This window comes from Narcine bancroftii, chromosome 3 (genome assembly GCF_036971445.1).
Source record: "Narcine bancroftii isolate sNarBan1 chromosome 3, sNarBan1.hap1, whole genome shotgun sequence".
Taxonomy (NCBI): domain Eukaryota; kingdom Metazoa; phylum Chordata; class Chondrichthyes; order Torpediniformes; family Narcinidae; genus Narcine; species Narcine bancroftii.
In genome coordinates, this window is record NC_091471.1 from 324575501 (window position 1) to 324592730 (window position 17230).

The following is a 17230-nucleotide window of genomic DNA, read 5'->3' on the forward strand; positions in this document are numbered from 1 at the left end:
ATGTAAGACGGCAATAATTACAGTAATACCAAAGACGAGGAAGGATCCATTAACACCAGCATCTTATAGACCAATAACCCTACTTAACTCAGATTATAAGATAATAGCGAAATTATTAGCAAAAAGATTGGCCCACTGTGTATCCAAAAATAGTAAAACAAGATCAAACTGAATTTATCAAGAAAAGACGAACAGCGAATAATGTCTGTAAACTTATTAATTTAATTCATGTAGCTCAAGGAAGTAAAAAACCAATGGCGGCTGTTGCCTTGGACGCAGAAAAAGCCTTCGACAGGTGAGAGTGGAACTAGTTATTTAAAGTATTATGGAAGTTCAATCTGCAAGAAAAATATATTAATTGGATTAAAGCATTATATAATGGAACATTGGCAAAGGTAGTAGTAAATGGATATGTATCGAACCAATTCAAATTAAGTAGATCAACAAGGCAGGGATGTCCATTATCCCCATCACTGTTCGCCTTAGCAATAGAACCATTGGCAGAGCTGATAAGAATAGAAAATAAAAAAAAGGATAAAAATAAAGGAGAAGGAGTATAAAATCAGTTTATTTGCAGATGACATCATAGTATACTGAACAAAACCAGAGATATCAATAAAAGAACTACATAAGAAATTGAACGAATATGGAAAATTTCAGGGTATAAGGTCAACACAAATAAAAGTGAAGTGATGCCAATGAGTAATGCGGATTATACAGAATTTAAAAAAGAATCACCATTTTAATGGCAAACACAAGCAATCCGATACCTAGGCATCAGGTTAGACAATAACAAGCCACTTGTACAAACTAAATTATCAGCCATTAATAAAGAAATTACAGGAAATTATGGATGGTTGAGGATAGAGCGGAGACAACGCTGGTGGAAGCGTTCTAGGAGCCGCTCCATCCTCAACATTCATTGGAGCGACTTAACATCCCTAACATCGAAGTACTCGAGATGGCAGAGGCCGACAGCGTCGAATCCACGCTGCTGAAGATCCAACTGCGCTGGGTAGGTCACGTCTCCAGAATGGAGGACCATCGCCTTCCGAAGATCGTGTTATATGGCGAGCTCTCCACTGGCCACTGTGACAGAGGTGCACCAAAGAAGAGGTACAAGGACTGCCTAAAGAAATCTCTTGGTGCCTGCCACATTGACCACCGCCAGTGGGCTGATATCGCCTCAAACCGTGCATCTTGGCGCCTCACAGTTTGGCGGGCAGCAACCTCCTTTGAAGAAGACCGCAGAGCCCACCTCACTGACAAAAGACAAAGGAGGAAAAACCCAACACCCAACCCCAACCAACCAATTTTCACCTGCAATCGTGTCTGCCTGTCCCGCATTGGACTTGTCAGCCACAAACGAGCCTGCAGCTGATGTGGACATTTACCCCTCCATAAATCTTCGTCCGCGAAGCCAAGCCAAAGAGAAAAAACAGGAAGACAGAACATTGGAAAGAATTACCACTAATGTTGATAGGGAGGGTGAACTGCATTAAAAGGAATGTGTTCCCAAGGATACAATACTTATTTCAAATGTTACCAATTCCCTTGTCAGAGAAATTCTTTGTTGAACTAAAGAGAATAATAAGGAAATTCTTGTGGAAAGGGGGGAAACCGAGGGTAACACTAGATAATTTAACAGAGAGGTATAACCAAGGTGTTTTGCTGTTACCAAACTTCAGAAACTATTATAGAGCCGTACAATTAAGGTATTTATCAGATTTTTACCAGACAAGGTCATATGCATTAAATGGTAGGCTATTGAGATGTGCAGAGCAACAAAGGGATTTAGGAGTTATGGTAAATAGTACCCTCAAGGCTGATACTCAGGTCGATGGTGTGGTGAAGAAGGCATTTGGAATGTTGGCCTTCATAGATCGGAGTATTAAATTGAAGAGTAGGGAGGTTATGATGAAATTGTACAAGGCATTGGTGAGGCCAAATTTGGAGTACTGTGTACAGTTTTGGTCACCGAATTATAGGAAAGATATAAACAAAATAGAGAGAGAGTACAGAGAAGGTTCACAAGAATGTTGACAGGATTTCAAGGTTTGAGTTACAGGGAAAGGTTGTGCAGACTAGGGCTTTTTTCTCTGGAGCGTAGAAGATTGAGGGGGGACTTGATAGAGGTGTTTAAGATTTTTGTCCCTTTTAAAATCTTAAAAGATTCAAACTAGAGGGCATGATTTAAGATTGAAAGGGGAAAGTTATAAGGGGAACATGAGGGGAAATTTCTTTACGCAAAGGGTGGTAGGGATGTGGAATGAGCTTCCGGCAGACATGGTTGAGGCGGGATCATTGGTTACATTTAAGGATAGACTGGATAGTTACATGGAGAGGAGAGACGGGAGGGGTATGGACCGGGTGCTGGTCAGTGGGACTAGGAGGGTGGGGATTTGTTACGGCATGGACGAGTAGGGCCGAACTGGCCTGTTCTGTGCTGTAAGTGGTTATATGGTTATATGGTTAAGGGAAAAACCAGACTGGACTAAGATAGAACTAGATAAAATATGAGAGAAGGTACCGGAACATATTATGTATAAGTGGGATGAAAAGCTGGTGAAATATGAGAGTTCATCAGTATTGCATCATTTACTTGTCCGACAAGAGAAACTTGTCCGTGAACAACTCTTTGCAGACGATGCCGCTTTAGTTGCCCATTCAGAGCCAGCTCTTCAGCGCTTGACGTCCTGCTTTGCGGAAACTGCCAAAATGTTTGGCCTGGAAGTCAGCCTGAAGAAAACTGAGGTCCTCCATCAGCCAGCTCCCCACCATGACTACCAGCCCCCCCACATCTCCATCGGGCACACAAAACTCAAAACGGTCAACCAGTTTACCTATCTCGGCTGCACCATTTCATCAGATGCAAGGATCGACAATGAGATAGACAACAGACTCGCCAAGGCAAATAGCGCCTTTGGAAGACTACACAAAAGAGTCTGGAAAAACAACCAACTGAAAAACCTCACAAAGATAAGCGTATACAGAGCCGTTGTCATACCCACACTCCTGTTCGGCTCCGAATCATGGGTCCTCTACCGGCACCACCTACGGCTCCTAGAACGCTTCCACCAGTGTTGTCTCCGCTCCATCCTCAACATCCATTGGAGCGCTTACATCCCTAACATCGAAGTACTCGAGATGGCAGAGGTCGACAGCATCGAGTCCACGCTGCTGAAGATCCAGCTGCGCTGGATGGGTCACGTCTCCAGAATGGAGGACCATCGCCTCAAACCGTGCATCTTGGCGCCTCACAGTTTGGTGGGCAGCAACCTCCTTTAAAGAAGACCGCAGAGCCCACCTCACTGACAAAAGGCAAAGGAGGAAAAACCCAACACCCAACCCCAACCTACCAATTTTCCCCTGCAACCGCTGCAATCGTGTCTGCCTGTCCCGCATCGGACTTGTCAGCCACAAACGAGCCTGCAGCTGACGTGGACCTTTTACCCCCTCCATAAATCTTCGTCCGCGAAGCCAAGCCAAAGAAAAGGAAGAAGATTCACGTAGAAAGGAAAAATATAAATTACCAAATACCAAAATTGTTATTGATGCAAAATCCACAATTCATTTTACAATAGATAGAAACATAGAACCCTTCGAGCCTGCTCCGCCGTTCAATGAGATCATCGCTGATCTTAAAGTTCAGTACCCCGTTCCCGCTTTCTCTCCGTAACCCCTAATAATATAACCTTTCTTTTAGAGAATGGGAGTGAAAATGAATCAAGTGAATAGAGAATTGTTTTTTGGGAAATAATTTATTAACATTTGAACAGTTGAAGGACAAATATGGAATAACTCACAGTACAATGTTTGCATATCATCAACTGAAAGCTTATTTAAAGGAAAAATTGGGAAACAGATTGAGGTTACCAGAAGGAAACAGCTTTGAATATGTGATTACAGACACAATGATAATTAAAAGATTTATAACAAATATGTACATTAAGCTGCAAGGTAAGGAAAATGATGAAACAAGTTATAAACCCAAACAAAAGTGGGAAAAGGACTTAAATATAAAAATAGAGAATGAAACATGGGAAAAGTTATGTTCTGGAACAATGAAGAATTCAATAAACACAAGGTTACACATGATACAGTAGAATTGGTTACACAGGGTATATATTGCTCCTCAAAAATTAAAAGAATGTGATCCAACAATATCAGATAGGTGTTCCGCTGTAAAAATTAAATGGAAACAACAATACATGCAATTTGGGCATGTACAAAAGTGAATACATTTTGGGAAGAACTAAATGAGATACTAAATAAAATCACAAATAATAACATACCAAAAAAACCAAGAGATCTTTCTTTTAAGTAAGATAAGAAGTAAAGAATCAGGCCTCAAATTGGATAAAGCGCAAAAAAGATTCATTATGATAGCCTTAGCAGTTGCAAAAAAATATATAATATCAACTTGGAAAATGGAAAAGAATCTGAGAATATAGCAATGGTACATGGAAATGAATAAATGTATTCCACTGGAAAAAATGATATATAATTTAGAAAAATAAAGTTATATTGTTTGAACAAATTTGGGAACCATACATGGAACATAGTAGAGAGAGCTTGCCTCAGAACTCTATCCCCTAAAATGATAAGAAGATAAAACTATTTGATTTAGTGTGTAAAAGTAGATGACACATATTTCTTGTTTGTTTTTCCATTGTGGGAAGACATTGTTTTATGGTTTTATTGTTTTATATATGTTGAATATTTAGGTTTTAGAGGGGGGTGGGAAGGGGTGAGGGAGGGGGTGGGGGGAAAGTAGGGGAAAATGACACTGTGTATATTTAATGAGAAACGTTTCTACAAATTTTGGCTGATAATGGCTTACAGTGTGAGAAATAATTTTTTTTTTAAAAAGGGAGAACAGTTGACATAAGGGGTGTGTGGGTCCCTCACAATGTTTATTACCTTTCAAGAGTTGTAGGTACCCATCATTGGTAGGAAGAGAGCCCCCATGATCTTTTCTGCTTACTTCACTATCCTCTGCAGGGTCTTGCAGTCTGAGGAGGTACAGCTTCCAAACCAGGCAGTGATGCAGTTTCACAGGATGCTCTTGATACATCCGCTGTAGAATGCAGTGAGGATGGAGGATGGGAGATGAACTTTCCTCAGGCTTCGCAGGAAATAGAGACACTGCTGAGCTTTCTTGGCTATGGAGCTGGTGTTAAGGGCCTAGGTGAGATTCTTCGCAGCTCAATAGTAGAGCTGTCAATGGTCAGCAGAGCGGACTTCAGGCTCCCCTGAAATCGACAATCATCTCTTTTGTTTTATTAATATTCAGATACAGGTTGTTGGCTCTGCACCAGTCTGTTAGTGACTGCACCTCATCTCTGTACACTGACTCCTCGTTCTTACTGATCAGGCCCATCACGGTCGTGTCATCAGCGAACCTGATGCTGTAGTTCATGCTGCTTTTAGCTGCACAGTCGTGGGTCATGATGATGGACATGAGTGCAACAGGCCGGTAGTCATTGAGGCAGGACACAGCTGACATCTTCAGCACGGGAACAATGGTGGCGGCTTTGAAGTGCTACTCGGAGATGTTCAAGATATCGGTGAGAACATCTGCTAGCTGAACCACACATCCCCTGAGTACTCTGCCGGGAATGTTATCCAGTCCAGCAGCTTTCCATGGGTTGACCTTACCTAACTCTCTCTTCACATCAACCACTGATCAATTGGATGAGAGGTGGTCTTCTTTGCTGCCGCGTCATTTTTCGCCTCCAAGCACATCTGGGAGGGAGGCATCGCCAGCACAGGCAGATGGTGTAGTCTTGGAGTTGGTGATATCTTGGATGCCTTTCTGCATGTGTCGGCTGTCCTTGCTGTCCAGGAAGTGACTATGAACACACTGGATATGTACATGCTTTGCTTCCCTGATGTCTTAGACAGCTTGGCTCTTCCAAAAGCTAGGGCTTCCTTGTCATCTGGTCTGAAGGCAGTGTCATGGTTCTCGAGCAGCACATGTACTCTGATTAGAGTGAGTAACGATGGTCTTGGGCACAATGATGTCAACAGTACACTTGGTAATGTAGCTGGTCACTGATGCTGTATACTCCTCCAGATTGATGAAGTCGCCATCAGTTGTTGCTTCCTTGAGCATGTGCCAGTCAGTGTGCTCAAAGCAATCTTAAAGTGCATGAATGGCACAAAGTTGATACTGTTTAAAGTTCCAAATTGGCTAAAAGTACTCAAGTGCAAACAATAACTGAAAAAGTAGAGGTGGGGCATCTTAAAACAAAGCAACCAGACTGTGCCCTGATTGTCAGTTTTATTTTATCATTAGTGCTGCTTTGTTGGGGAAGCCTCCAGACACTTCGGTCATGACAGTGGCAACTGGAAAAAACTTTGTATCCATTCCGAAAAAGGTGAGACCACTGCGGATTTTAACAGGATATCTTTTATGTGTAATTTAGACTAAAAAACTGACATTCATGAAGGAAAAATATAAGGAAATGCTTATGTTGTCTTATTGATAGTGAATTGGTTTAAATAATCAATAGAGCCCATGTTGTGCTTTCGGAACAAAGATGTTATAGTTTTAGAGCTCAGCGCGGAAATTTAAATATTTTGGTCCAAGACTTGTGTTACGTACTGACATGGGAATTACCCCATATCTACCCATGAATTTATGTGTGCCACCTGACGAACAACATTATTTGAATTAACTGTGGGAAACTCTTTGCTACAAATCCATTTCAATTACAAATAAATTGAGTATTCCACCCACATCTAATAATGACAGCATTTGATTGAGATCAGATGTGAGTTAAATGTAAACCCATTGTAAGTTGTCCAGTGACAAATTAGCTATCTTGAAAGAAAAGAAGGAATTCTAATTCACTTTTTAATCTCAGCGTTAGATCCCGAGATTCACCTGATCTTCCTTTCTGCAGATTCAACAGCACTTCCTTGTGTGTTTCCTGATCAAGTTCAGCATCACTATTTTTGCCTACCTTGCTTGCTTTGGATTTATGCTGCAGGAGTTTTGTGATAAATACAGATCTTTGAATGTCACCAACTGCTTATCATTAATGAACAGGTGAGTGACCATGATGGGCCGACTCCGCCTCTGACTCCAGAAACAACTCTGTATTGAGGTTAAAAAGCTTGCAGGCACTTCTTTGGCTATTGCAATACTCAGTGTATTCCAGAAATTTATCTAAAACTGAAAAAGCTGGAAATGTTGAGCCATTTTCTGTTTTTATTTGATTTCTATTTTGTTCATTGTGCTCAGGAAATGTTGGTGGAATGGTAACATTTGGCCATGGCAGGAATGTTCATTTTCAAGGCATAGCTGTGGGACCTTCTAATATTTTCCTGAAAGCAGGTGTTTTCTATTTTTAGGTTAAAGATAACTTTTAACAATGCCCTGCTGCTTCACTATTGACCAGGGCTTGTCTGTATGGATGGACTATAAGTGTAGATTTCGGTTGGGGGGGAGGGAGGGGATAAAGATGGGACTGATAACTTCCTAACTAACTAAAGGTGTCACCCAATGACAGCAACAGTCAAATCCCCCTCTGAAGAATTCTAATACTTTCAATCCCGGGAAGCTGCAAGTTACGAAGAGTCAAACAAGTGACTGTTTGCTCTCTAAGGCAAAATGTGTTGAGCCCTCAAACTAGATGCAAGAGTGTTGAAGAAAAAGAGTAGAGAATAAATGGTGTACAAAGTCAATAATCATTTAATAATTTGGTTCTGGTTGATGGTAGGGAATCATGAACATTTCTAGGGTTAATGCTGACAAATCCATGGTCCATTCACTAAAATGTAGAACAAAGATAAAACCCTGGAATAACTCCAGTCAAGTAGCATCTGTAGAGGCAAAAGGTGTAAGTTAATGTTTCAACTCGAGACTCTGCACCAGGAAAGATGGAGAGGGAAAGAGTATCAGTCTATAGCTTTACGAAGGCAAGTAGTGGAAATTTGGATGGAGAATTGGCAGGTGGAGTTTAATCAAATTAAATGCGAATTGTTCCATTTTTTGAGGTCAAATGCAAGAGGAAATTGTACAGTAAGCAGTAGGATCAGAGGGATCTTGACCATAGTTCCTGAAAGAGGAAACCCAAGTGAAGAGGCCATTGGGTATAACTGTGGCAGCTGTATAAAACTTTGGGTCACACTTGGTGTTTTGACTGCAGTTCAATTTGCTGCATTACCAGAAGAATATGGAGTCTGATCAGTAAAATCAGATGGAGAGGGAATGATAGACAGATGGTGCCAGGTGGGGTCCTGGCAGGCTGGTAAATGAGAGGTGAAACCAGATTGTAAGGGGATAATGGTTGGATGAGATCAGGTAGGGAGGGATAAAGAAAGGGAGAAAAATGGTTTAGCGTTGGAGCGTCAGGGTGTGGGTTACATGAAGCTGGAATATACTATTTTCAAGCCAAGAGGTTGTAAATTACACAGGGGATTACAAGATTCTTTCCAGTTTGTGTGGCCACTTTCAGCAATGGAAAAGGCAGAGATCTTCTAGCATTGCTTCTGTTCAAGATTCTGCCATCTGAAGAATCCTTTCTCTTCATGCTACGATTTATTTTAGTGTTTTCTCTGTTATAACAGCAAGAATACCTAATTCTTGAACAGATTTGTAAAATGAGGATGCACTAAACAAACTAAAGCCGATGAATATTTGGATATTAAAAATAAATGGGTTTTAACCTATCTATAGCGCTGAACTATTCCCAACCTACAGAAAGTGAGAGTTTACCTACAGGTTGTAGATCTGACTACACCCAGTGTAGCCTTATCCCATGTATGGATTTGGATCTTGGTGTTGAGTTCAAGGCATGCAGTAAAATGCATGTGTGTATTTGATCTTTGTTAAGGCAAAACTAAATACAGGCTCTTGAATGAGGATTACATTATCTATCAAATAGTATTATTGTCACACATCTCTTAATCTCATCTGATTAGCTTGAGTTGGCTGCTAGCCATACATATTTATCTGTCATTGGTTTAATAGGTGATCTTGAAGCTATGGTGAAATGTTCCAAAATGAAAATAATAGTTCTCTGCAAATATAGATTAAATATGGATTGATGCCTCTTAGTATTTTTTCAAATCTTCCTTTGACCTTGAATCTTAAAGCTTCTCTTTAGTTGCAGTGTAGTTTATCTGCATAATATTAATTTCAAATTGTACTTTCTCCCAACTTTAAAAAAAAATCTCTGAATGTGTTCGGCATTGGAAAAGCTGTGGATATTCCATCGAGCCTCTGCTCTGGTATATAATTGTCCCACAGGTGGCAGCCCAATTATTGGTCAGAATAATCACTTTAATGTAGAACCTTGTGCAGTTTTCTTGATATTACTCAGCAGAAGATGTTACCAGCAGATTGAGATTGACTGTATTGGGTCACAAAATCAGATCAGAAACCAATGACTAGTTTCCAACATTGAGCTCATTCCCAAACATCCATCAACAATATTTTTAAAAATCTGAACTACGCTGTACAAACATTTCTAGTTTAACTTTCAAAGCTGTTTAAAATTCAAAGACTTTTGATGTCATGCTCACTCCTAAATTGATAATGAAGAGTTTTGATGTATGTTTAAATTTAAATTTGGCAGATAATTGCTCAAAGATGCAAGATTTTGGTCCAAGAAAGATCTAATATCCAGCCTGGTCATTGATTATATCCAATATCTTGAACCAAGGGTTTTAAAAAAAGGAATTATGCAAAATTGGAGAAATTAGTAAAAATCTATGATAACCATAATGCTTTTCAAATTGGAACCAAATACGCAAAGTCTGTCCAACTCCCAAATGATTAGTTAGTTTGGAGAAGGAAAAGGCAAAGGTTCTCCCAGTATTGTGATAAGAGAGTGTCTTTTAATGGATCTCATCTCTGTCAATCCATTCTGAGTGAGGCATTATGATGTATCCAGAAAATGATATATCTAACATTCGCTGCCCAGTATTAAAGTCTCCGATTAGGTAATGCCAAGCCCCCATTTCTCTTGATATTTTGAAGGATTTTTTTTCAAACAGGGACACTTATTTTTCCATATAATGAATCAAAAAAAAAAGATTTAGGAACAAATGCAGCGACAGTTTGAAAAACATACAAAAACTTAGGCAGGATATTCATCTTAATAAATTCACCTTCCCTATTGACATCATCGAAATAGGAGACCATAGAGATAAGGATTTCTTAACATGATTCAGTAAAGTAAGAAAATATTCTTTAAACAAGTTAGTGATCTTAGATCTAATTAGAAAGGACTGCTTTCAGCCCTTTATGAACTACTTCTAAGACAGCAATAGTTCTTTATCTAACATTAAGAAATTTAGGGAACATTACTTTCAACAACTGTTTGCTGAAGATACATGGGAGTCTATTTTGAAAAATATATATTCATCTTCCCTCTATGGAAGACATTACAATTTGAAGTGGTCCAAAGGGCCCATTATTCCAAAGTTCAATTAGCTCAATTTTACCCCAATGTATCCTTTAAATGTGATGTGTGCAACTCAAGAGAGTCCTTTGTATCATGTGTTCTGGCTCTGTCTTTCCTCTGTAACTACTGGAAAGAGGTATTTAGTGCACTATCTTTAATTCTTTTTTTAAAATTATTTATAGTTTTTCAGGTTTAGATACAGTAATTTATAGCTTGGCAGCAATAATCGTTACCAGTCAAAATCGGTTACCACTTATCCATGTCATAGCTATAGAAATTTACAAACAAATCCAAGCCTAATACCCCCCACCCCATTCCCTAAACCTCAAACAATCAACACACAGACAAGTGGATAACCAAAAAAGACATTTAAACAACAAAACGTAGGGATAAAACATATCAGGGTGTTATGGTTCAGGTCCAATGCAGCAGGAAGGAACCAGGCCGATTTCCCTTTGTTCCTTGACATTTCCTGGCAGGATTAAGGCAGGCCCCCTCATTTAGGAGGCAAGATTGTACTTTTCACAGCCGTGCTCTTATGTGGTTCAGATACGGCTGCCAAATCTTTTGAAAGGTGCCGTACCTTCCCCTCAGGTTAGGTAATCTGGACATCTCCTTGTTCCATTGCGCAATGTTCAGGTGAGAGTTGGATTTCCAGGTAACTGCTTTGCACTGCCTGGCCACCGCCAATGCAATCATTACAAATTGAATTTGGAATTTGGACAGCTTCATTGTAAGTCTTATGTCCATCATGTTATCCAGCAGGAACAGCTCAGTATCCTGTGGGAATTCTTTACCTATGATTTTCTCTAGGAATTCACCTAGATCTGCTCAGAAGGGCCTCACCTTGGTACATGTCCAGGTTGTGTGCACAAAGGTTCCTGGCTCAATGCTGCATCTGAAACACTGATCTGACAGTTCCAGCTTGGACCTATTAATCCTTTGCAGCATTAGATACAGCTGGTGCAAGAAGTTGTATTGCACCAGCTTGTATCTTGCATTGATTACTGTAGTCATGCTGATCCGACACATCAGACCAGCACCGCTCACCAATCATTGTTGCCAAGTCCGACTCCCACCTCTGTCTCACTTTATGAAGACCTTGTTTGGGTCCTTCCGCATGGAGCAGGAAAGACATGGCTGAAATGAGTTTTCACATATTCCCCCTTCGAATCCTCGTCTCGATGTCATTGACTTTGGCAGGGCTATCGTTGGACCTAGTTTGTCTTGGAGAAAAGATCTTATCTCAAGGTAGCAGTGGAATGTTTTATTTGACAAATTATACATCTGTTTAAGCTACTGAAATGACACTAATTGTCCTTGCTCATAACAGTCCTCTATGCACCTGATGCCACTCCTGCACTAGGTGTCTAGGATCTTGTTACCTCCCATCAAAGGTATTAAACGGTTCAGAGTCACGGTGTTTTTGGAAACAGCCCCAATTTTATTCCTAAATATTGGTTAATATCACTCCAAATGTGAATAATTTGTTTTAAAATGGGGCTGTCTGTATTTCCAGATAATAATTTGGCATCCCATTTATAAATAAAGTCATCTGCTATCCTCTCACCCACCAAGTGCAGTCCAATTTGTACCCAGGATGGTACCTCTCCCCCTTCAAAGATTGAGAAGATGTACCTTGACTGGACTGCCCAATAGTATTTTTTAAAGTCCAGCAACCATAATCTGCCAAGACTGTAGTTCCAGGTCAATTTTTCCAAAGACACCCTGGCTACTTCCCATTCCATAGTAATGTTCTTAATCGTAAGAGCAAGGCTTGGGAGAGGAAACAAAAATCCCTGGGCAATGCCACAGGCAAGGTCTGAAAGAGATACTGAAATCTTGACAACACATATATTTTTACACAGTTGACCCTGCCAACCAACGTTATGGGCAGGGACATCCATCTACCTAAGTCCTCCTTGATCTCTCTCTGCAAGTGGGTATAGTTTAATCTATATAGGTTGTTTTAAGTCATTATCAATTTTGACTCCTAGGTATTTTGGGAGCACTTTAGGTAACTTTTTTTGCATTGGCTATAGTCCCCTCCCATAAGTGGCTTAATCTCACTTTTATGCCAAATTATTTTGTATCCGGAGACCTCCCCATAGTCTTCCAGAGTAGAGCCCAGCAATTAACTTACTGGGTCTGTCAAATATACATTATCAGCAAATAAACTGATCTTGTGTTTCTCCTGGCCTACCTAAAATCCTTTAATGTCTGGATCCTGATGAATGGCCTCAGCCAATGGCTCCTTTGACAGTACGAACAGAGATGGAGATAGCGGGCATCCCTGTCTACTTGACCTTGTGACTGGGAAGGCTGTAGAAACCTGCTCATTGGTCACAACTTTTGCCTTGGGCACATGATATAACACCCTTATCAAATTAATAAAAGTTGGCTGTAACCCAATTTTCTCCAGGACTTTAAATAAAAAGTCCCACTCTAATCTATTAAAAGCATTTTCTGCATTGAGAGCCACGGCGAGACCTCTAATTTCTTGTTTGCACCAGGTGGATTATGCTTCGTAGACTGCCCATGTTAACTGCCCACCTATCTTTTTGGTACAAAATCCACTTGACCTTTGTTAATTAGTTCTGGCAAATACTTTGCCAATCTATTTTCCAGGGCTTAATAGCGAAATAGGCCTATAAGAGGATTTTTCAAAATCATCATAATGATTGCTGTCGAGAAATATTCCGGGAGTCTATGAGCCTCCATTGCCTGGTCTATCACCTCCATATAAAGGGGTATTAACAAATGTTTAAATTCCCTATAGAACTCATGTAGAAACCGATCCTCCCCCGGAGACTTGTTGGTTTGTAACAAGTTCAATGCACTATTTCTTCTTCTGTGAAGGGACAGTCTAAGCTTTCCTGTCCTTGCAGATCCAAGTTTGGCAACTCTATCTTTGACTGGAACTCAGCCATTTTATTGGACCTCCCTTCTAATTCTGATTTATATAAACCTTCATAAAATTTCTGGACGGTGTCATTGATTTCCTTTGGTTTGTAAGAGATCCTGCATTGATTGTTCTTGAGGCTTGTTCTGTTCTCAACTGCCATGCCAGGACCTTATGGGATCTCTCCTCCAATTCATAATATTTTTGCCTGGACTTTGTGTGGCCTTTTCGATATTATACGCTTGGAGCATATTATACATCATCTTTTTGTTCGTTAGGACCCTGTATTGATCTTCTGAGCCTGACTTTTGAAAGTCTTTTTCTAAACGAGTGATTTCCTGTTCCAATTTGCCCACGTTCCTCTCATATTCTTTCTTTATTGTTTTAGTGTATTCAATTATTTAACCCTTCAAATATGCTTTGAGGGTGTCCCATAAAAAGAATTATTCTGGAGGCACAGTTGGCCTCACAGAACAAATCTATCTGTGCTCTGATAAAGTTACAAAACTCTGGCTTCTTTAATAGTAATGCATTAAGCCACCATCTAAATACCATTTACTGCTTATCAGGCATTTCAATCTTGACAACTAAAGGTGAATAATCTGAGAGTAGCCTCGCCATGTACTCAGCTTCCATGATCCTACCCTCTATATGGGCTGAAGCCACAAAAAAATCTATTCAAGAGTAGGAATTGTGTTGCTTTGAGTAGAAGGAATAGTCCCTCTCCCTCAGATGCTTCCGCCTCCACACATCTATCAGATTCAACTCCCTCATGCTGCCAATTCCGGCACGTGCCACCTTTGTTTTCACTATTCTTTTTGTTGACTTATCCAAAATAGGGTCCAAACAAAAATTAAAATCTCCCCCAATTAGAATATTCTCTTTTGTTTCTGCCAATCTCAGGAAAATATCCTGCATAATTTTTTTTTGACATCTATTTTGGGAGCATATAAATTCATTAGGTCCAGGACTGAGTATATTTGAAAGTGTACCATTATGAATCTACCTGTTTTATCTGATGTCACACTCTGTACTCTCACTGGAACACTTTCCCTGATCAAAATTGCCACCCCTCCTTGCTTTCAAACCAAATGAGGAGGCCAGCACCTGGCCCACCCATCCTCTCCTTAACTTTTGGTGTTCTGGTTCTGTTAAATGAGTTTCTTGGAGGAAGACCAGGTCCACTCCCATTTTCTTGATGTGTGCTAAGACTCTGTCTCTTGACCTACCCGTTCAGATTGTTAACATTGAAACTTGCAAATCTTATACTTTTAGCCATTGCTCCAGGGGTTGTCGTAGCAGTATTTTCTTTGTGACTCTGTCGCCCTTAGACCCCTCCTCACCCAGCCCCTCACCATCAGCTGTTCATCTCCACGCATCTGAGCCACACCAAACCCCAGAGGATAAAAACTAAAACAAATATAATTAACCGCACTGAAATAGAAAAGGAAGACACATATATAACTTGAGGTGTCATTTTCACTAATAAGAATCAAGGACAAAGGTTAAAACTCAGGTAACTGACCAAAAGAAAATTAAAAAAAAACACAAACACTATTTACAATACACTTGTTCAATCTCCTATTACCCTTCCATCGCAGCCTTTGCCCCATGCTATATCCCCTCCAGGTCATCGCCTCCCTCAGTCTCCCGTACTCCCAAACAAAAAAAAATTAGTTGTAATGTTCATTTCCATTTGTCATAGTCTCATTTCTCATATACACCCGAATACTTTACAGTTCACAATGAATCTGTATATCTCTGTGGATTAGTTATCATTTTTATTTGGACTCTTCTTTTTACCCGTTAGAGTGGGTAAATCCTCCACCATTTGTTGTGCTTTTTGGGTCTGTAAAAAATATCCCCCCCAGTAAAACCACTTTCAAAATGGCTGGGTACCTCAACATGCACTCACGGCCCTTCTGCACTCATGGCCCTTCTGTTTGATTAGTCTTTGTGGTGGCTCCATCACCTTTCTCGCCTTTACTAATATTGGGGTTAAAAAAATCTTATTCCCACTATTTCCATGGAGCCCCCCTCTCTTTTTAGCCCCAATTGCTTCTGCCCTCAGTGTTTTTTCCCTGTCTGGATATCGTAATAATTTTACCAGGACAGAGCGTGGTCTCTGTCCAGGGCATGGCTTCGGAAGGAGGGACCTATGTGCTCTTTCTACCTCCAATCTCTCCCCCAGCGCACCTTTGCCCAGCATCTTGTGGATCCACATTTGAAAAATGTGTATGGGATTCTGTCCCTCAGCCACCTCTCTACTGTTGTTCCTCCTACTGAAACTTTCCAGGGAATCTAGCTTCCCCCAAACCCAGTCCCCTCCTTTCAATTTTCCTCCTCATATTAATAATGTCCTCTGTTACCCCAACTCTTTCCTCAACCTCTGATACCCTTCCCAGTCATCATGTAAGGGCCCCCTGCATTTGATCTAGCTTTCTCCCCATATCCTCAGCCCTTTTATCTATAGCAAGGGAAAGCCTTTCTTCCATAAGGTTGAGTGCTTTCAGACTATCACGCAGGCAGAGCTCTGAGCCTCCCTGTGTGGTTTGCCTCACTGAGGCTTTCCTCCTGAGCCCTAAGACTCCTTGGGGGTTCCCTTCTCCAGGTCCATTGCTGCCTGGGGCCTCACCACAGTTCCCGACCTCCTCGCACTGGCTCTTGCCGCTTCTCCCCTTCAGCTGATCCAACGATGGACAATCTGCTGGAATTCACCTCTACGGCCAACCCAAAGCTGCCTGAATCCTCCCGACCCGCCGCTTCACCCGACCTGGGGCTGGATCTTCCGCCAGGGCTTGCTGCCTGGCTCCTCCTGACCTGCCACTCCACTTGACATGGGGCTGGACCTACTGCTGATGCAGCTTGCCTAGGGTTCAGGTCCGGTAACAGCACCTCTCAACCTCTTTGAGTGCTGGTTCGCGTCCATCTCCAAGGCACTCTGCTCCCCCAGATCGGGATTTCTTGCACCCGCTGAGAATGCCACTCTGATCTCATGCTCCACCAGGCTGCTCGTGCTGCGGGAGGGGATGGATAGAAACCCCCCCCTCTCTCTCTCTCTCCACCACTTGATCCAGGGCTTCCTGCCGCACTCCAATGGCCTGGGGCAATGTCTTCTTTAAGGACTGGGTCCTCCTGCTTAACGGGCTGCTCACTTGAAGTGGCCATTCTTTCAGCAGGCCTTGACGCGGCCCTGCTGTTTTCCTCACCACGAGGCTCTTCCAACATTGGTCTTCGGGTTCAAAGGTGTTTCTTTACCATTTTTTGACATGGACTTTCCTTTTTCGTCATTTTTATGTTCTTGGCGTGTTCCTACATCCTCTAATGGTATTCAGGTGATTCTTTTGGAAGTTTTCTTTTGGTAATTTTCGTTCTATCTTGGGAGCTCCGAGATTCTGCCTCCTACTCTCAGCATCACGTGACCTCCAGCCACTATCTTTAATTCTTGATGTAAATCTCTCTCCAAGTCCCTTTATTGCTATTTTTGGAATGAGTGGACCAATGGACTTCATTTTTACTCCATCTCAATCCCATGTGGTTTGCTGTTGCTTCCCTGCTGGCTAGAGGCTAATTTTACTGTGGTGGAAAGATGTTGTCCCTCCCACACAGACACAATGGTTATTAGACTTGAATGCATCCCTCTCTACTGTAAATTATGTCTTCAACTTTATTAAAAATCTAGTTTTACTTTTTCATTTTTTGAACTATTAGTATTGAAATTAGTAGTTGACGCTTGGCTTTGTTCGTCATCACTCAGATAATAGGTTGGGGTTAGAAATTATATTAAATATAGTTTTTTCTTTTCCTTTTTTATCAACAGCATGGATCATACATATCTTGTTTGCCATTGTTTACTACCTGTCATTTTAATTTACTTTTAGCTGAACTTTATATCATATGTAAAGAA

At 41.0% G+C, this 17230-nt stretch overlaps 1 protein-coding gene across 9 annotated transcripts in view; it reads left to right on the forward strand.

The window, feature by feature from the left end:
• tmem94 (transmembrane protein 94) overlaps positions 1-17230 on the forward strand; it is a 216987-nt gene that overhangs the window by 163465 nt on the left and 36292 nt on the right. For 5 of the 9 annotated variants that reach the window (XM_069929026.1, XM_069929021.1, XM_069929022.1 and 2 more), the window contains 2 exons: positions 6302-6383; positions 6912-7057. In XM_069929026.1, coding sequence (XP_069785127.1) covers positions 6302-6383; positions 6912-7057 — 228 coding nt within the window. Of the gene's footprint in view, positions 1-234; positions 296-6301; positions 6384-6911; positions 7058-17230 lie in introns of those variants that run through there. The other 4 variants (XM_069929023.1, XM_069929024.1, XM_069929031.1 and 1 more) reach the window with 3 other exon arrangements.